At 38.9% G+C, this 22,192-nt stretch overlaps 1 protein-coding gene across 1 annotated transcript; it reads left to right on the plus strand.

Annotated features, from left to right (window-relative positions):
- Positions 1-20,777: 20,777 nt before the first annotated feature.
- On the plus strand, positions 20,778-21,844 carry LOC112185093 (NDR1/HIN1-like protein 13). Its single transcript, XM_024323305.2, has one exon. The coding sequence runs from the start codon at positions 20,952-20,954 to the stop codon at positions 21,699-21,701; it is 750 nt and encodes a 249-aa protein (XP_024179073.1). The 5' UTR covers positions 20,778-20,951; the 3' UTR covers positions 21,702-21,844.
- The last annotated feature ends 348 nt before the right edge of the window (positions 21,845-22,192 follow it).

Raw genomic sequence — 22,192 nt, forward strand, 5'->3', positions numbered from 1 at the left:
AACGTCCTGGCCCTAACCTATCCTCATATATGATGGTCCAAGATCAGCAGTTCCCAGGTCCCCACGGGCGTAACGCTCCTCGGTACGCTCCAGCCGGAGCTCACCGCTCAAGACATCCTTGCCTAAAATGCTATTGTTGGTGCTGTTGTGGCCTTTTTGTCCTCCTATTGCTATTCGCAGGCGTCGTTGCCGCTGGCTTTGCAATAATCAATCCCAGCTATCCCAAATACGTCATTTCTGACCTCACCTCCAATGCCTTCAACCTGACAGAGGATTTCAACCTCCACGCTCGCTTTGTGGTCACGGTCGTAGCCAACAACCCTAACAAATATATCAGCATTGTCTACGGGAAGGACAGCTCCCTAGACCTCTCTTTTAGAAACGAAACGTTTAGAAACGGATCGTCATCCTTTGTCAAGCTTTGTTCTGGGATGATCCCGGAGTTCAAGCAACCCACAACCAATATCACATCGATGAAAATTGACCTCAAAGGTGACTTAACCAAGGGTGACTTTACCACCGGTAAAAATAATTCCGTCGCCGCTGCTAACTTCAATGACAAGGTGAAGAGCAACAGCATCCCTTTGGTCGTTGCAGTCAAGACACGTTTAAACTTGATCATTTTAGGCAAGGAAATCAATCACATGCAGGTTGGGATTGCAACCAACTGCTCCATGGACGTTAATACTTTGTCTGCAGGCAAGGAAATAAAGATGTCAAACATCACATATTACTCGGTTGTTTTAAATTCTCATCCCTAACTGCATTGCAGGATTAAAGTGGTTCTTAATTACGCATACAAACATTTAATTTTTTTTCCAAATGTAAACAAAAATATTGCGTCCCTAACATTATTATAGTAGTTTGATTTTCCGAAGAGCGTTATGGATTTATCTGATAAAAATAACTTCCTGTACAGATGAATGTATACATAGATTTTTTTTGGAAATCTGTTGTTTGTCGATGTACTTTGTACTTTCAGAATCACTAACCAACTAAGAACAGTCGCATCGATCCATCGAGGAATATCATGTTGATCAAGAAAGAGAGGTCATCATTGGTATAAGCCTTCTTTAGAACTATTAATACTACCCCTTGGTTTTAACAGCCAAAGTTAGCGACAAAACTAATAATCTGATAATTCTATCATGTTTTAAACTTCTCCTAATTAATTACGGAATATGGATCCTAATTAGTAAAGAAATATTGACAGATTACTCCAACACTCCCCTCAAGTTGGTGGATAGATGTCAATCATGCCCAACTTGTCAAGTGAGCTATTAAATATTGTCCCTTATCTTGAGACACTTTTGAGGTAGCCATAGCAGCTTTGCTTCCAAGATTCTTCCGAGACTTCTTGGCGAAAATTTTAGGTTATACAACGATTTCCTCAAACTACAAACCTTACCCACATTAAAAGGGTTGCACTAGTTTCACGGGCATAGCTAGGGGTGATCGAGGAGGGTCAATTGACCCCTATCGCTTTAGCTTTTAAGATCAGTTATTTGATATTTCTAGTTTCACATAACTTGTAAAGTCTTCGTTGACCTCTCTACTTCTTTTCAAATTTTGTGACTTTCCATTATTTTTCGTTTACTTTTTAGTAAACCATCCAAGTTCCAACAAATTAAGCCACAAACATATAAAAAAAAACCATAAAACTATAATTTATTGTTTACCATGAAAATTCAATTCTTTTGTATGTAAGGTTAGTGAGCTATTTTGATCATGTTCTTTACCCACGCCACTGACTGGCTTCCTGGCCAGCGGCATGTCCATGTGGACTTCTTCTTCTAGTTCTCCGTGTAGGAATGCATTCTTAACATCAAACTGTTGTAATAACCAGTCATAGATGGCCGCCAAAGACATAAATACTCTAATGGTATTAATGATCTCTTTGATGCATCAATCTTTCTTCTACTTCTTTGATTTCAAAGAAAACATCCTGAGAATTCTCTTCTAGACACCCATTCTTCTCCTGAAGAGAAGAATCACATACTTTTCCTTTAAAGTATGCTTCATCTTCATGAAAAGAAACTGGTGAATTATTCTTATGGTATTGAACATGAACAGTTGGAACTGGAAGGACTGATTCTTATGTGGATGATGTTGATGGAAGTGTTTTTGGAGGAATGATGGAGTTTCCGTTAGCATCCATGATTGAACAAACTTCGAAATTCGGGTTAAGCCAACTGGTTGAATGGTCATTTTTGACTAGTCGAATTTAGGGGATTCAATCATTTTTTTTTTTTTTTGGGTTTTGGTTTTGGGATTTGTTTGATATTCGATATTTGTGTTTGCAGCAGAATGTAATGAGATTTTCTAACTTCAGAATATGCGATATGGAATTCAAAATTCGGAATTTAGGATTTGTATTTGATGAGATTTTCTAACTTCGAAATACGGGATTCGGAATCAGGGAATTGAGATCCGGGATTCAGAATTTGTGATTCGAAATTCGGGTAGGAGAGTGGTGTCTTGTGAGTCAGCATTAACCACGCTCTGATACCATGAAAAGTTAATCTAATAATTTTGTAGTGTTTTATTCTTTTTTTTTTTTTGAATAAGAGGCTACGGAGTTTTATTGAGAAATTAAGTAGCATGAGCTAGGTTATACTGGAGTACATCAGTAATAGAGTTTGGCGGTACATGAAACCAGACCTCACACTGGTTTGATTCAAAAGCAATAATAGCTAATCTATGTGCCACATTGTTACAAGTACCAGAGGCATGCTTAATCTCTACACCTGGAAGTGCAGTCATAAGGACAACAATGTCAGCCAACACAGCTCTTTGCTAGTCACAGTCATGGTCCTCACGAGTGATCAATTGTACTGCTTCCAAACAGTCACTTTCTAAAGTGACATTCTGCAGATTTAGTGATCGAACTATATCAAGACCCTCCCTAATAACTAAGAGCTCTGACTATTTTGTCGAGGCTACATGGGGCATAGTACGAGCAAAAGTTGCAGTAAAGAGACCTCGCTCAGCTCGAATGACACCGCATGTACCTCCTCTTTGCATGCCTGGAATGAAAGATCCATCCACATTCAACTTAACTTGGACCTCAGTTACCCGTTTCCAAGGCTGCTTGATACTTCTACTACCCGTGTTATTGTGCACATCATGAGCTTTGTGGAACTCTTCCAACCAAGCCATGGAGTATAGAAGAATATTAGGTGCTGTTTGAGCCACACCATCCCAAAGTTTACTGTTTGGATTCTTCCACACAAACCATAAGACCATCATCAACTTTTCAAAGGTAGCAAGATTCAGATTCAGTGCACAATCCAATAGCCATTCTTTGAAGTTTATAGAAGGTAGCAAGGGCTGCTGGAGATTAAGAAGAGGGGAAGATAGGAGCTCAACTACAATAGGGCATTTGCACAGTATATGAGATACATCTTCTAACCTCTAACTACAAAGGACGCAGCTAGTGTCACATGTGTGTATCCCTTTGTTGTTAGCCAGGCTCTTGTTAGAAAGAGATTGTTTGCAGCTCGCCAAATGCATATATGCACTTTACCAGGAACCTTTGCTCTCTATATAGTCTTCCAAAACATACTAAAAGGATTTCCACTCGAAGTACTAGTCAGAACATTTTCGAGTACAGATTCACGAGCAATCCAATATGCTGTCTTCACCTTAAAACAACCTTTCTTTTCTGGACTCTAACACATCTATCATGGATGGCATGTCGACTCAGCAGTGTAGCTAAGATACGACTATCAATATCCGGGCTGAAAAGAGAATGCACAATCGAAGGGATCCATGTACGATGATGAGAATTGATTAAGTCTGCAACCATGTCACAATCCGTGTGGTCAAGTCGCTATAGCAAAGAACCATTTTGTAGCCATCTATCCGTCCAAATGTTCACACAAGTGCCATCCCTAATTCTCCACATCACACACGCTTGCAACAGCGGTCTACCATTCATAATCCGCAAGAAGGATAGAGCATCTCCCATTTCAGCCTCCCTTAAACTGTAATGGGAAAATAACTAGCTTTGTACAACTATACAATGAGAGAATCCGGATTTGTAACAATTCTCCAACCTTGTTTCGCAAGCATGGCAAGATTGTAAGCATATAGATTCTTAAACTCCATGCCACCTTCTTGTTTCGTAAGGCATAATCCCTCCCAACTACACCAATGAATCTTTTTTTTTCTCTCATTCATATCACCCCAAAAGAAAGATGCACACAATTGATGCAACTCATCACACAAACCTTTAGGCAATAGATAACAATTCATAGTATATAACATCATTGTTTGAGCCAATGGCTTGATAAGAGTCTCCTTACCCGTCGAGCTAAGGATTTTGGTTTTCCACCCAATAAGCTTCTTACTGAGTTTCTCCTTCAGGTAAAAAAAAAAGGATTAACCTACCCGAAGTGGGAGACCCAAGTATCGATCATGTTCCTCTACACATTGCACTTCCAAAATTCTGACAAATTAGCCTAAACAAAAGCAGGTACATTTCTGCTGAAAACCATACTGCTTTTCTGGAAATTGACTTTCTGTCCTGAAGCTTGCTCATAGAGATTTAGCAGTTGTCTAACTTGTAAGCATTCAGTGGCAGTAGCAGCTTCAAAAAAGAAACTATCATCAACAAAAAATAAATGGTGCAAAGTAGGGGTCAGCACATTTTCAAACCTTTAATAAGGCTTTGATTAACATATTGATTCATCAGAGCTGAGAGTCCCTCGGCACAAAGAATGAAGAGGTAGTGTGATAAGGGATCACCCTGCCTAATGCCTCTTGTTGGAAGAATTTTCTGCGTCACCTCACCATTAACCAAAACTGCAGCAACTGTTGAACAGATTCTGTAAATAACATTACAGAGTGCTATGGGCCTATAGTGAGCTTCTTCAGTAGTGTTTTGAATTTTATGAATCAAACACAGGTGCGTAAAATTTGAATCAGCCCAGGCTTCATCTTTCTCCAAAAATATTTTGATAGCAACACAAACATCTATACCCACAATATGCCAATATTTTTGAAAGAAGAACAGAGACATACCATCAAGTCCCATGCTTTTTGTAGGGTGCATCTGAAACAATGTAGCTTTGATCTCATCCTCAATTTATGGTTGAAGAAGGGCTTCATTCATTTCCGTAGTAAACTTTGGAGTAGTGGCCGAAATCACCTCATTAATGACCTCCAAATTGGCAAGGGTGCTAGTGAATACATACTTGTAGTAATTCAATGATAGCCTATGTACAATGACAGGGTCGATTTTTGCCACTCACCTTGATTATCCTTCAAGCCCTTAATAGCATTCCTAATACGTCTATTAGTGGCCTTTCTATGAAAGAAAGCTGAATTACGATCTCCATCTTTGAGCCACATAGCTCTACTACATTGTCTCCAATATTTTTCTTACTGAGCCAGAAGCTAGCTCAGTTTGACATGGAGGATTCTTTGTTCCTCATATTGTTCAAGAGAATATAGTGTTTTCATTATGTCATTGTGCTTTTCTTGCACAACACGCAATTCAACCTTCTGCTTCTCAAACTCCACACTATGCCATTCAAATAACCTCTCACTAGTATATTGAATTTTCTGTCCCAACTATTGAAGAGCATTACCAGTGAGAGGACGCAACCAATTTTGCTTGATAATGTCCATACATTGATAGTTTCCATGCAACATCTCATCAAAACGAAAGCGTTTTTGTGCCCGTTTGGAGTTCTTTTTCTCTTCCCTCACCTCAACTAGAAGCGGACAGAGGGATTCAAGGTAATAACCCTGCTGTATAGGAACCCTGCAAGGTAATAACCCTGCAAGGTAATAACCCTGCTGTATAGGAACCTCGATCCAACCTTTCCTTAGTGAACTTATTTGACCAAGTGAATCTGCTTCCCACAAAACGCTTGTCTATCATACCACAATTGGCCATTATTTGCGTGAACATCAACATAGGAGCAGCAGCTCTAGGCACACCCCCAGACTTATCTGCATTGCTTAAAATCTCGTTGAAATCTTTCACCATAAGCCATGGTAGGTTACACTCCTCAGCAGCAAGGGTTTCAAATAGGTTCCAAGTTTGACGTCGTTCTGTTCTAGCTGCGACCCCATATATGCCTGTAAATCTCCATATTGCAGGTGCACCCACATGTTCAGAAATATCAGCATCAATGTGATTGGATGAGTATGTGCGTAGACTAACATGTAAATATGCATTCCAAAGTAAGGCAATACCCTGTTACCCATCTTCTTGAGGAAAACATAAGTTACCCTGGAAACCTAATCTGCCTTGGAGACAATCAATGATGTCCTGTTGAGCAAGGGTCTCAGCAAGAAAGATAAAAATCGGCCTCTTAGCTGGCACCAAATCAATGAGAGCGTGCTGCATTTCACCGTTAACCACACCTCTGTAATTCCACACCAGAATATTGCCATGTACCATGACTGGAGAAGATGATTTAGGATGACACAATGGTACTTATTACAGCGGCACACACCGGCTGGAGACCAACGACGTTGGTCACTACTGATGACGACACTTAAGGTAGGGAAGTTGTTTAATTCTTCTTCTTGTAGAGGTATATATAAAGATACATCATTCCTGCAAATCAACTAAATATAATAAGAAACAAAATTCTACTAATTAAACTACAAAATATTAAGGACTAAATACTGTTTAGTATCTTGTAGTTTGAGCCCAACATCGATTCAGTCCCTCGACTTTCAATTTCATCAAAAACACCCATGCATCATCAAATCTCATCTAATAGGTCATTCCGTCAATAATCCATCAATTGGAGCAGTTAACTCGCTAATGAGGCATGCCATGTCAGATCATGTGGGTCTCACCTATCAGGCAAAATTCTAAAATTGCCCATACCCTGCCCCTTTCCCAGCTCCAGAAGAACTCGGCTTTGGCTCGAAACTCTGCACTTTTCTCTTTGTCTCTGTATAATTTGGCTTGAAATTAGTAGTGTTGAAATCAGAAGCTAGCTTGATGAAAAAGAGAACAACTAACGATGTAGTAAATACTAATCAGAACATATATCTATTCTTACCCAATCTCTTACAGTCGTCTCAAGAATGTACCACTTTGAAAATCATGATCTCCTCTTTGCTGGAAGTCTCTGCTGAAAGACAAGAGATGGCACAAAGCTCGAGAAAAAGAAACAAAACCAAAAGAGGAAGTTTGTCATCAATTGGATATAAGAACCCACACATGAATGTTTAATTTGGTTAAACTAAAAGGACCACAACAACCCAATTCAATGTGCGGGTATGCAAAAAGCCAACGAGTCAGTCCTCTTAGAAACATAAATAGAAAGATTGGACCTTTTATTCTTGGGAATGAAGAAGGTCTTCTCCAAATGTGCGGCCAGTAATCCTTTCTTCTTTATAATCTTGAACTCCATCAACATCTGAATTGCAACATCCCAAGATTTCAAAGAAGAAGAAGAAGCCCTTGTGTTGGAATCAAAGCCAGCAAGATCTGTAACCTCCGAGAGGAAATTCAACCAGAAAATCAAACCCAGAATCGCTCATTGTTTCCGTCAAAAAAGTCAACGCAGATCAATCCCTAAATTCCTTATGGGTTGGGAATTAGGGTTTTCTGGATTGGGGAAATTTAAGTAGAGAGAGTAGTGCAGTGGGAAGTTGGGTTGGGTTACTTTATACACGACTAGCTAATTGTGGCCGTCGGTTCTCCGGCATCGTTTAAGAAGAACTTCTCCGACTGCGTGATGTAGCCGTCGACTTAGCCTAGGAGATTGTGAGCTTTGAATATGGTGGTCATCAGAAACTTCCAGATGGTGAAGTAGGAGGAGTCGAGTCTTATGGGTATAAGACTGGAGATGGAGGCGTAGAGAACGTCCGGCGTCTTGGGATAGCCAGAGGTCGGAGACGGAGTGGCAGACATTGCAGGAGAGGTGGAGGTTCTCTCTTTGTGGACTGGGCCTTGGCGGGGCAAGCCGAGTTCTTCTGGAGCTGGGAGAGAGGCACGAGCAATTTAAAATTATGCCTGATAGGTGGGGCCCACATGATCTGACAGGGGGGTCATGCCTCGTCAACGAGTTAACGGCTCCAATTGACAGATTATTGACTGAATGACCTATTAGATGAGATTTGATAATGCAAAGGTGTTTTTGATGAAATTGAAAATCAATGGACTGAATCGATGTTAGGCTCAAACCACAAGGTACTAAATAGTATCTAGCCCAAATATTAAATATTAATTATGGAATACGGAATATTAAATCTTAATTAATAAAAGAATATTGACAGTTCATTCCAACGGTTCAATAATACCAAACCCACTTAAGAGGCTCGACAAATATACCTTATGTAATCATTGTGATTGTGATCGATCAATAATACATGTCTTTCTCTGGAATCTACTATTCTAGCTCTTCCATCACCAATTTGGGTGGCTTATAGTTTTTTGAATTTGTGTAAGCTAACTTCTTCTTTTGTTGTAAGTAGTCCAACCCTTTCAGGCAAATGAAAAACTAATCATTTCAACGTAGGGTTCTAATATCTGATAATGCATATAAATTTTTTTTTTTTTAGGAAAAATTGTCAACTCTTTATTCAAGACTTAGCGAAATTACTATCAGAATAAAGAATAAAATTTGGGGGAATGTTTTCCCAAACTAGAGAAGATCTAATAACATTAGCAATAGTATGACTTCTCTATGGAGGCTCATCAGAAAGTATGAGGGTAGAGTTTCGAGTGTAGAAAGAGGCTGATAGTAAAGTGATTATGCATGTTGAGAAAAAGAATTGTTTAAATTTGGCAAGGAGAAACACAAGGCTGCAAATTGTATATTCCAATAAAATATTGAAGAATATATATTGTGATTGTTGGATTGCTTCAGTTCCATACCTGAAATTTTAAAGACCCAAGGCGAATTACAAATATGAGCTCCATGTTATAAATATGAGCTCCATGTTATAACAAGGACATAATTTTAAAGACCCAAGGCGAATTACAAATCTAGAATTTTATCTAAACAGTGCAAAAGAAAAAAAAAAGAGGAAAAAAATAAAGAAGAGAAAACAAGAAGAAAGAAACCAGCTTCTCCTTCATTTCGGATTCAAATTTGCTCACCATTTTTATTTTGTGGTGATATCACCGCCCAAGTAAAACTTGCCACGTCATGTAAAATTAATTTAATACTTAAAATTTATCTTTTTAATAAAACATTATGATTAACTATAATTATGTTTTATAACACATGGCAGTTTTATATTGAGTGGTGGTATCACCACCAAAATATTGGTGGTGAGCAAATTTGAATCCCTTCATTTCCTTCATACATGTCTTCAGGGAAGCTAACTTTGTAGCTGATGCAATAGCACATTAAGGACATTCCTCTTTGGACGGTTTTTCGTGGACTAATTCAATTCCGAGAAATGCGTCAAATGATTTGCTGTTTGATGTTGTAAATCACGGTTGCCATAGAGGTTTCCGTCTTTAATTATACTCTTTTCATATAAAAAAAAAATTAAGTGGAATTTAGTGTTGACCATATGGGGAACCCCAGATGTCAGTCGGTAAGCATTATACAACACCAATATTGGGCTACACTACCATTATGTTTTGGGCATTCACCACATTATATAAATATATTTAAAGCAATTTATCAGGCCTTTACATACATGGGGAGTGCTAGGCTCACACTCAGCTGAGTGTGTGTGAGCCACACTCGGACAAGTGGCGAGTTCTCACAATTTTCTAATATTAAATTACACAATAATTAAGAAAGCTGTTTTTAATTTATATGGTTCCATTTCTACCCTTAATCAATTTCCACAACATCATGAACTACTCTCATAATTGAGCCTCAGTCCCGGTACCATCTCGACGATTAGCTCCCACCGATCCGACAAGTCCTCGGAGAAGCTCACCCACGCGGCCACACCTACTCGAATAGCTTGTCCTCCGATGAAGTCCACCCAGCCAACGACTAAGTCCAATCAATTGAATCCAATCAATGGCGGCACCCTCCGATTCCGCGTCGTCGTTCAAGTCGCCGTCGCCTCTGCCGAGGGCAATGGGCTCAGGCAACTAGACTGAAACCCAATGCAAAGCTATGATCTTTGATCTTCATAAGTGGTTATGTTTGAAATTTGATAACATGGGTTTTGTGGGAAAAGAGAGGAGGATATATATGGTTTGATTGAGAGAGAAATGGGTGCCCAGAATTGGTGAGATGTTAATGTTTTTTTTTTTTTTTGATTATGAAAAAAAAATTACAACTTTGTGGTTAGATGTTAGTGTTGGTGAGCAGAATATGCTGGATTTGGTTTATGAAATGGTGGAGGAGGTGAGTCTCAGGTGGAAACATAATTAAGTTGCTTTTGTTTCAAGGGATTTTACTGTTTTTAGGTATCTGACTGAGACCTAGACCCACTCACCCACAATTCCCACTCATCAAAGCTCGGACCTTTCACCTCAATTCAGTTTAAGATTTCCATAATTTTACATGATCTGTGCGGAGTTTAAACAGTATAAGAGGAATCAATTTTAGGTTTTGCATCCTTTCTTAGAAATTCACAGTGTTTGTTATCATGGGATTGATCTTAAGGTTCCAGGATGAACGTGATGGGTTCATTTCGTGACTGCGGGATGAGAAAGACGTGGGTTTGGGAAGAGACAGATGCGAGGAGGGAAGAGAGGGTGAAAGAAAATTGAGGGCAAAAAGGGAATAATCTATATATAAAAAAAGAAACTGACATGTTTTGCTTTCCCTATGCTATTTTAATATCAGGAAACTATTAGAGATCGCCACTTGTCCGAGTGTGGCTCACACACACTCAGCTGAGTGTGAGCCTAGCACTCCCCTTACATACATATAGGCACGAGGCAATGGTCTCATGGAAAAAAATAAAAAATAAAAAATAAATAAAAAATTGGAGCTGGTTTAGGTTGCCATACCATAGCTTTGTCTCCTTGCTTTAGATATTTTGTCTCATTTCATAAAAAAATGTTATTCTTGAATTTCTTTTGTGCTTTTTTCTTTTTTTGTGCGAGAATATAATTATAACCGGTCATAACCAGGATTATTGGCAACCAGTTTTTTGCTTTTTCTTTTGAAAGTCCAAAAAGGTCTGTCCAAGACTTTTGGCTTTGTTAGCTTGTGCAAATTTTAAAATCATGTTTCATTATTCAGAGCTGTGTTGGAACAATTCAAGAAAAATGGGATTTGAAACGGCTTAGGCATATTTTGGTCGTGTTTATTGAATATTGGCTTTATTACATTGGTGGGCAAAATCCAATTTGAATGGCCCATGGTGATCACGTGGGCAAGGCACCCCTAGGTTAATTAGGAGAGGACATATATGTATGTATGTCTAGATTAATTAGGCAATACACATATATGCCGCCAGTATTGCAGAGAGAGAGACAGAGAGAGTTAATTAGGCATTGGTGTATTGGGATTTTGGGTACGTAGAGAGTTTATCATCAAACTCTAATTGTATTCTCTCCAATTGATTATAGTGGAATTTCTCGCCGGCTCCGAAAGTGGACGTAGCTCAATCACATTGATTGAGTGTACCACTATAAATTCTTGTGTTCTTGTGTTTGCTTTTTTTTTTTGTTGCTTGGTTGCTCATCTATTTCCATATCAATATTGTGTTTGTTACGCTTCCGCACAACAAACTAGCATCAGAGCTCTGGTTCTGAATTGAGAATTCATTGATTGGAAATCATGGTTGATTAGAAAAGGAAAGGGGCTGAGTCTTCAGGTTCTTCGCGTTGGTCGACTTCCAGGCCATCATTTGGTAATGCCAAATTTGAAGTTGAAAAGTTTAATGGCACCAACAATTTTGGCATGTGGCAGTGTGAGATGATGGATGTCTTGTGTCAACAAGAATTGGATATAGCTCTGGAAGATAACCCTGTAGACATAGATGATGTGGAGTGGGCAAGAATTAACAAGTGGGCTTGTGGTTCTATCAGAATGTGCCTTGCTAAAGATCAGAAATTCTTTGTCATGAAAGAAACTTCTGCAAAAGAGTTGTGGAAGAAATTAGAAGACCAATATATGATCAAGAGTGCTGAAAACCGGTTTCACCTGAAGAGGTTGCTTTTCCGATTTAATTATCGACAGTGTGTTTCTGTTTCTGAACACATCAGTGATTTCAATAAGATACTTGCAGATTTGGCTAATTTGGATGTGCACATTAGTGATGAGGATAAAGCTTTGTGTTTGCTAAATTCTCTTCCTGACGAGTATGAGCATTTGATTACAACTTTGTTGCATGGAAAGAATGATGTGAAATTTGATGATGTGTCTAATTCATTGATAAATAATGAGTGCCGAAAGAAAGAGAAGCAACTTCAGAATGTGTCAGGTGAAGCACTTCTAGTAAGGGGTAGATATGATGAGAGAAAACCTACTGGAAAAAGAGGTAAATCTCGTTTCAAGTCAAGAAGTAAATTTCCTGCAAAAGATGAGTGTGCTTTTTGTCGCAACAAACGTCATTGGAAGAAAGATTGTCCTAAGTTGAAGAATAAAGACAAGAAGGGTTCTGAAGTGAATGTTGTAAGAGATGATGAAGATGTCGACTTTGATTTTGCTTTGAGTTGTTCATCAGCTTTGGAAGATTTTGAAGAAGATGAGATTGAGTTTGCTTTGGCTAATTCATCTGCAGTTGGTTATTCTGACAAGTGGATTATGGATTCAGGTTGTTCACATCATATGTGTCCTAATAGGGAATGATTCTCTACTTTCAATGAGTTGAATGGTGGAGTAGTTTTGATGGGAGACAACAGTCCTTGCAGAACAAGAGGGATTGGTACAATTCGTCTCAAGATGCATGATTGAGTAGTCAGAGAGTTAACTAATGTCAGGTATGTTCCAAATTTGAAGAAAAATCTTATCTCTTTGGGAACTTTATAATCAAAAGGGCACATAATTACATTGAAAAGTGGAGTTGCTAAAGTTGTCTTTAGTTCACTTGTGATGATGAGAGGCGAAAGATTTAGAAATTTGTATTTTCTACAAGGGAGCACAGTGACAGGTGAAACAGCAATATCTGAGACTACAGATGATGATGATGCAGACAATACAAAATTATGGCATATGCGTCTTGGACATGCTGGTGAGAAAGCAAGGCAGGGATTAGTGAAGCAAGGTCTATTGAAAGGTGTAAAGACAGGAAAATTAGAATTTTGTGAACATTGTGTCTTGGGTAAACAGACTAGAGTTAAATTTGGCACCGCAGTTCATCAGACTAAAGGTACTCTATATTATGTTCACACTGATGTATGGGGACCTACCAAAACTGCATCTTTGGGAGGTAAGCATTATTATGTCTCTTTTGTTGATGACTTCTCTAGAAGAGTATGGGTGTACACCATGAAGCATAAAGATGAAGTCTTAGATATATTTGTGAAGTGGAAGAAGATGATTGAGACTCAGACCGGTCGAAAAATTAAGAGACTCAGGTCAGATAATGGTGGTGAATACAAATTTGATCAGTTCTTGAAACTATGTCAAGATGAGGGCATTGTGAGACACTTCATAGTTAGAGAGACGCCACAACAGAATGGGGTGACAGAGCGCATGAATCGGACTTTATTGGATAAAATTCGGTGTATGTTGTCTAATGCTGGATTAGGCAAAGAATTTTGGGCTGAGGCAGTTGTGTATGCAAGCCATCTCATTAATAGGCTACCTACTGCTGCACTTGAGGGAAAAACTCCCATGGAGGTATGGTCTGGTAAACATGCTACTGATTATCATTATTTACATATTTTTGGTTGTCCTGCTTATTTTCATGTTAGGGAAAGCAAGCTTAATCTAAGGGCCAAGAAAGCTATATTCTTGGGATTTAATGAGGGTGTTAAGGGATTTAAGCTTTGGTGTTCAGATGTGAAGAAAGTTGTTGTAAGCAGAGATGTGACTTTTGATGAGGCTATTATGGTTGATCAAAACAAGTAGAAAAATTCTGAAGAGCAAAGAATGACCGTAGAGAGTTTGCAGCAGGTGGAGTTAAAGAAAAAAATTGTTGAAACTCCAATTGATCCAATGAGTCCTAATGTTGATTCAGATGATTTAAATATTGAGGACATGAGTATTGAAGTAGAGGCTCCAACCCAAGAGCCTACACAGCAAGATGGACCAATTGCAACTACAAAGGGAAAAAAGAATGCTCAAAAGCCAGCTTGGCTTAATGATATGGTGACTTATGCACTTCCAGTTACTGAAGAATAAATTTCTAATACTTATGAAGAAGCTGTCATACATGCAGATTGTTTAGAGTGGGAAAATGCTATGGGTGAGGAGATGAAGTCTCTTCACAAGAATAAAACATGGGAGGTGGTTCAGTTACCGCATGGGAAGAGAGCAATTGGTTGCAAGTGGGTGTTTGCTAAAAAGGAAGGATCACGGTATAAGGTTAGATTGGTAGCTAAAGGCTATGCACAAAAAGAAGGAATTGACTACAATGAGGTATTTTCTCCTGTTGTTAAGCATTCTTCTATTCGTATTTTATTGGCCTTGGTTGCACAGTTTGATCTTGAGTTTGCACATCTTGATGTAAAAACTGCTTTCTTACATGGTGAATTAAAAGAAGAGATATATATGACTCAACCAGAAGGGTTTTAAATTGCTAGTAAAGAAAATTGGGTCTGCAAATTGCATAAATCATTATATGGTTTGAAACAATCTCCAAGGCAGTGGTACAAGCGGTTTGATACATTTATGTTCGGTTAGAAGTACACTAGGAGTCTTTATGATCCATGTGTTTATTTTCGCAAGCTACAAGATGGGACCTTCATTTATTTGCTCTTATATGTTGATGATATGTTAATTGCATCTAAGAGCAAGGTGGAGATAAATAAATTGAAATCACAATTGAGTGGTGAATTTGAGATGAAGGACTTGGGAGAAGCTAAAAAGATTTTGGGCATGGAAATTGAAAGAGATAAATTAAGAGGCAAAGTTTGTTTGTCACAGAAGCAATATTTGAAGAAGGTACTACATCGGTTTGGCATGAATGATAAATCTAAACATGTAAGTACACCTCTTGCTTCTCACTTTAAGCTTAAATCTACTATGTCTCCTAGCACAGATGATGATATGAAATATATGGCCAAAGTTCCTTATGCTAGTGTTGTTGGTAGCTTGATGTATTGTATGGTGTGTACTAGACCGGATATTTCACAGGCCTTAAGTGTGGTGAGCAGATATATGCATAACCCAGGTAAACGTCATTGGCAAGCAATGAAGTGGATTCTACGGTATATTCTTGGTACTGTGGATGTTGGATTAGTTTTTCAGCAGGATAAGACGAGTCAATGTGTTGTTGGATATGTGGACTCTGATTTCGCAGGTGATTTGGATAATTGCCGATCTACTACAGCTTATGTGTTTACTCTAACTAGTGGACCGGTGAGTTGGAAGTCGAATTTGCAATCTACAATTGCTTTGTCGACTACAGAAGCTGAATATATGGCAGTAACAGAGGATACAAAAGAAGCAGTTTGGTTTCGTGGTTTTCTTGAGGACTTGGGAATTATTCAAGAATATGTGGATATTTTTTGTGACAGTCAAAGTCTATTCATTTAGCAGAGAACCAAGTTACTCATGCTCGTACTAAACATATCAATGTCAAATTTCACAAGATTCGTCAGATGGTGGAGGATGGTGATGTTCAACTCCTCAAAATTGGAACTGCAAATAATCCTGCTGATATGTTGACAAAGTCGGTTCCATTGAGAATGCTTGAACTTGATTGGTATTTGTAGAATTTGAAATTCCCTACGAGGATGTCGAAGCAGTGATTGGTTTTGAAGTTCTACTTTGGAGAATTTACATCAAGTAAAGCCAAGGTGGAGATTATTGAATATTGGCTTTATTATATTGGTGGGCAAAATCCAATTTGAATGGCCCATGGTGATCACGTGGGCAAGGCACCCCTAGGTTAATTATGTAACACCCCAAGCTGCACCTCACCAGCTTAAGCACGTCACAGTGCCGCGAGACTCTAAAACATAAACCGAACGCTCGATTTACCTTCTAGAGAACCGCTAGGCATTTTGTTTGAAAAACTTTTTGTAAAACACAGCGGAAGCTACAAATATTTTTGGAGGTGAAAACTTGAATTGCTAGCAACTACTTTGTTTGTTCAAAACTTGGATAAAGACGTACACGGGGTACGGATTTCAATGAAAGAGAATCCAACTGAGTTTAACCCGAGGCTAGATAACAACAAGCTCCCAAGCACAAAGTTTGAGAAATAAGATCTAGCACAACTCCAGACAAGGGTTTACCGAACTTGTTATGCACACCCAGCTCCGTCCGCTAATGTCCCGTCACCAGTGCACAGTACCTGCATCCACACTGTTATAGGGGTGAGCTTTCGTCCTCGCTGCTCAACAGGAACTCTATCTCGACTAGATTTGAAACCAATAAATAGATTTTGGAGCTCCAGTATGAAAATAGGCTTAAACCAAGTATTTGAAAATGAACGACAAACTACAATCTTTTCAATTTGAAAACCGATGCATGATGCTTAAATAAATACGGCGCCAAATCCAAGTGTTACCTGATGGCCGATCCCATAGACCCACTACACGACCTTACCTCAAATTTATTCATCACCAGGTAAGCGTAGCGAGAACGTCCACTACCTAGCTACACACACGTACCGAGTCTGTGATTGCAGATACTCGGACGACCGGTATAGCTAACCCTCCGGAGGTTTAGGGGATTGAACCCAAGGAAGTCAGTGCCCCTTTCGCTCTCAAGCCATCACATCTCTCACAATTTGGTTAGTATGCATTGCATTTTAACATAACCAAACCGTATCACCCATCATGCATCATTTTAACACAAGATATAAGAAAACAACTAACCGAGGGGAGTCCTGAATCCCTACCTGGATTCCGATGCTTTCTCTCACGTACTCCGAGAGTCGCGAACCTTCTATTCCTCGGGTAACTGGAGTCCTAGATTCCGACATTTCGATAACTAATACTTTTTGAACAATTATTGGAAATCTCGACGATTAATAAATCGTCCAAACCAACTTTTCCGGTTTTGACCAACCTTTCCTGGTTTGACCAGGATTGACTATTTTGACCACGTTTGACCAAGATTGACCAAACATATATTCAGTGTACCCGATTACTAAGGCCACCCAATATATACAAATAGTTAATTTCTTTTCTTTACTTAACATTTGTGTCGCATAATAATTCAACGGAATTCTTAAGGACACCCAATATTTTCCCAACATAATTTCGACTCAATATGGGTGTACCTAATTTACTCTGGACACCCACATTAGGCAAAGCATAAACCATCAGTACCAAATCAATTACTCCTCTCTTTACGAGACTCAAAGATCCAGCCACCATAATCAAGACTCCTTATATAAATACATCACCTAAACATCAATTACCATTCTTAACGAGAAACGGGAATCAAGCTAACCCAATTTAATTCAAGTATTGACAACAACATGGTTCAAAGACCTTTACGTTTTTCTGCCAAAAGCTATCAAACAAGGAGTGGCTATACTCCCAGACAATGCTTATGGCTAATACCCATCCATGATTAAATCAACTCATAGCACTATAATTGTCAACAAGCAGACCCACTCATCTTTCTTTAGTCATTAGAGAATCAAAGTTATCAAACCAACCAGGCATGCTTCATGAATTTCATAAGTACGTTATCCATGAACCAAAAACCACAAATAATTATACCATTCATTGCCAGCTTACCTTCCTTGACCAATTTAGTGAATGGGTTCACTGATGCCCAACACCCGAAGTCCTCTTAACTCCAATTTCAGCACTGAACACTTGAACCCACTTCTCCAATTCTTATCTCCTCTTTCGTACAACCTCAATTTCCAACAAGACCAATATTATCAAAGTTGTACAACCTGATTTCAAATTCACCAAGAACATATATGGGCTCAAGGAAGCTTACCTTAATTGATTCCAAATCCAAGCTTAAGACGGTCCTCCTCAAATAATGGGTTAGACACCCCTATTTTCCTTCAGGTAGTAACCATCATAGCTGGTAGTACGGTGGTTGCAGGGGCGGATCCAGGATTGAAACTTTGGACGGGCTGGAATTTCTTCAACAAAAAAAAAAAAAATATATATATATATATATATATATTATAGAAAATCTCGACGGTGCGAGAGAATTTTATTAATTTAAGAAAAATATACACCTAGTCAAGGGAAGACGTAGTGGGCCTTACCCTTCAAATGCATATCTATACAAAACTAAAAAACCAAAATCAATAACAAAATAAATGTGCAATGCAATACAAAAACCTAAACTAACTAAATCTAACTCTACGAGTTCCACAAACTTCAAACTCTTTGATCACCGATTCATTGTCAATAGATTCAGCATATTCCTTCCCAATATGAAGGACCATACAATCACCAAGAAACTCATCTTCCATCTTGTTTCTAAGTCTATTCTTAATGATGTTCATAGCTGAAAATGCTCTTTCAGTGGTCGCCATAGAAACAAGAATAGTCAAAACTAGACAAATCAATCTATAAAGCATAGGGAAAAATTCTGACTTCCTTGTTTGAACCAACATTCTGCACAAATCAGAAATGGATTCCAAATTCTGGAACTTTGGATCACTAAGCAACTCAGATTCTCGTGAAACCGCTTGACAGTTAATCAATTAATCAACTTAATCAAACATTCAAACCCAATTCATCAACACATTATCTCCAGTCCGATCATCCACTTAATCTCCAGTCAGATCATCCACTTAATCAATTAATCAAACATTCAAACCCACTTACCCACATCACATTTAACCCACAGTCCACAACAATTAAACAATAAAATGTTAAATTGAATCATTGCATACCAGACGATGAGACGATGAGACGAAGATGAGTTCAATCCATGAAATCTTCATTCTTCAATGAGTTCAATCCATGAAATCTTCACCTGAATACAACCCAGGAACATGAATTTCACATCAATCCTTAAACCCTATAAATTGCCCCAAATTGGATTGATTCAATTAATTAAACAAAATCTTACATTGAATCATTGCCTCAAATTGATGTTGATGTCTTGGAGAAGCCGAGAATTCCAGAGCCCAGAGGCCAGAGCTGCAGATTTGCAGAAGTTTAGAAGAGGAGGAGGACTGGAATCGAAGTGATGAGGAGCTGCAATCGAAGTGATGAGGATTGAGGAGCCGAAGTGCAGTCGAAGAATCGAACTCCCAGAGGCCAGAGCTGCAATCGAAGTGATGAGGAGCCGAGGAGGAGGAGGCTGGGAGCCTGGGAGCCGAAGTGAGATGAGGAGGAGAGGGACTGACGAAGACACAAAGTGATGAAGGGCGAGTTAGTCGAATACTCGAACGGGCTGGAATTGTCTATAATACACTAATACCCAACTAAAATATATATATATATACATCTAGTTTTTTTTTTTGTCCAAAATCTTCGGACGGGCTATAGCCCGCCCCACTTACATACTAGATCCGCCCCTGGGTGGTTGGCGATGATTACACAAGTAGAGGAGTGAGATTGGTGAAACTTTTAATGGAACGCAAGGGAGAGTAAACCGATTCGATGAAGGAATCCAGACCCAAAGCGTTTAGCTTTTGCTCTCAGTGCATGGTTTTGCGGCAGACTAGAAGAGAGGAAGATGAAATAGGTGAGAGTGGGTCAGTGGTTAGGCGGGTAACCAGAAGTCTGGACGCGTGCTTCATTCCCAGATACACACCTCAACTATCTCATGCACTCTAACGTGTGTTTCATTCCCAGATACACACCTAAGCTTTCTCAATCTTTCAGGTTTTAATCTCACTGTTCACAGGCCTATAAAGTTGTCCAATTAACAGTGAACGGCCACGATCAAGCGGTGGATGGATGGCTGGCCACGATTGCACCGCAGAAATTTCTTTTTATTTAAATGAATTTCCATAATTTCCAAACTTCGGAAATTCATTATAAACACTTCGGGTGTCCGAAAAATCTTCCGAAAATTTCCACGAACTCGTCGTGTCGTGTACTTTATTATCCAACTCTTAAATCGAGGATTTCACTTTATGAAAATTTCGGAAAATTTCCTCGAGCATCTTGACATTTATCGAGGTCGTTGAAAAATTTCACGTATGATCTCCATTAAGCTCGATAAACTTTTCCGGGGCTCACAAATTAGGAGAGAACATATATGTATGTATGTCTAGATTAATTAGGCAATACACATATATGCCACCAGTATTGCAGAGAGAGAGAGAGTTAACTAGGTATTGGTGTATTGGGATTTTGGGTAGAGAGTTTATCATCAAACTCTAATTGTATTCTCTCCAATTGATTATAGTGGAATTTCTCGCCGGCTCCGAAAGTGGACGTAACTCAATCACATTGATTGAGTGAACCACTATAAATTCTTGTGTTCTTGTGTTTGCTTTTTTTTTTCGTTGCTTGGTTGCTCATCTAGTTCCATATTAATATTGTGTTTGTTACGCTTCCGCACAATAGTGTTGTGTTCAGGTCAGGAGCAAATTAAAGGGATGCCAAACAGTTGGTTTTTCCGAATGCAGGGCTTATAGGATTGTGTGATTAATACTAGATCGATGGATTGTACCGAAGATTCATTTCAATATATGGGAGCCTAATCTTGAGAGTCGAGCGAGTAAAACTCGGGTTGACGTACAATTACAATACCCCAAATGCATACATTGCCAGTGGTTTGTAGCTAGCAAGTCAATGTTTGACGATACCCGCACATATGTAACAAATTAAGTCCTCAATAAATGGAAACTTAATCCATCATATATCCCCATATGCATCACAATACCCCCCGTGATCTCGAATTAAGCTGATCATCACCCACACCCAAGAGGAGGAAGAAAGGAGGAGTCTAAATTTCTTTCTTCTTCTTCACGTACGTTTAAACCTACAGACGTACGTACTTATATCGACTAATAAGTTAATAACATATCATTACCGATCCGTCATCATGCACCCAGGGCCTTACAACCCGCCACCAGGTGCCTACCCGCCTCCTGGACCCTATGGCCGTAACGTTCCTCGCTATGGCCATCCTGGAGCAGGCAGTCGTAGAGGTGGCTGCAGTTGCTTAAAGGTGTATTGTTGTTGTTGCTGCTGCTTGTTCATAACCCTAGTTCTGATTATCGGTGGCATCGTTCTTGCCTACTTTATAATCAAGCCTCACACACCCAAATTCAGCATCGATAAGTTTGAAGTCAAATCCTTCAACATTAGCGACGATTTCAGCCTCAAGTCACACCTTGAGATCACTGCAAAAGCTGACAATCCCAACAAGTACATCGAAATCACATACGGAGAAGGAAAGGAGCCGAAGGACAACTCGGTCCAAGTCTTGTACTCAAATGTCACGCTTTGTTCCGGGACCATCCCAAATATCTTTCAACCCAAAAAGAACGTGACAATGATTAAAATCGATCTCAAAGGGGACTTGAAAAAAGAAGATTGGGCAGCAGGCTCCGGTGAATCACTTGCATCGAAATTGAAGAACAACGACAAGATCCCTTTGCTTGTTGCAATAAAAGCACCAGTTAAGGTAAAGCTTGGAAGTTGGTGGGTAGGGAAGGATGAGCCGTTGGTTGTTAGTATCAACGCCACCATGAACGTCAAGAATCTTGCTGAAGGCAAGAACCCAGAGATTTCAGACAAAAACTATTCTATAGGTCTTTTATTCGGCAAAACTTATACTAAGCTTTCCTAAAATGTATACACAAACTAATATTGCAGCTGTTATATTTATGACATCAGTGGTAACTTTTTTTCCCGACGAACAGATGTACTGCTTGTTTGTGCAATCATTATTCAAATTGAACATCAATGAAGGAAAGTTTCTGTTTTGGAATAGTTCAAGTTATCCAACTCTTATTGATCAGTACATATCATAATCCTACTCCTTTTTTATATCCTTTCTCAATTTACACCACCTCAACTGTCCCATGGCGGAAAAGAGATGAGTGATTAGCATGTAATTAAGCTGTCTATATTAGTCTTAAATCAGGTTGCCTCATAAAATGATATTAAATTAAAGAGTTGCAAAACTCAAAACAGGATTTTGGGTGGACGTACTCAGGTTCTGGGCTTCTATTTTTATTTTTAGTTTTATAATGGGCCTTCTTCAATTTTTTAAGAAATGATGATGGGCCTAGTTTTTTTTTTTTTTTCAATGAAGAGATTAGCAGGAAAAATAGACAA

The sequence above is a fragment of the Rosa chinensis genome, chromosome 2, assembly GCF_002994745.2.
Source record: "Rosa chinensis cultivar Old Blush chromosome 2, RchiOBHm-V2, whole genome shotgun sequence".
Classification (NCBI taxonomy): Eukaryota; Viridiplantae; Streptophyta; class Magnoliopsida; order Rosales; family Rosaceae; genus Rosa; species Rosa chinensis.

What these genes read in the sequence shown, in the direction of transcription:
- LOC112185093 (XM_024323305.2), top strand. Translation starts at nt 20,952, where the DNA reads ATGCACCCAGGGCCTTACAACCCGCCACCAGGTGCCTACCCGCCTCCT.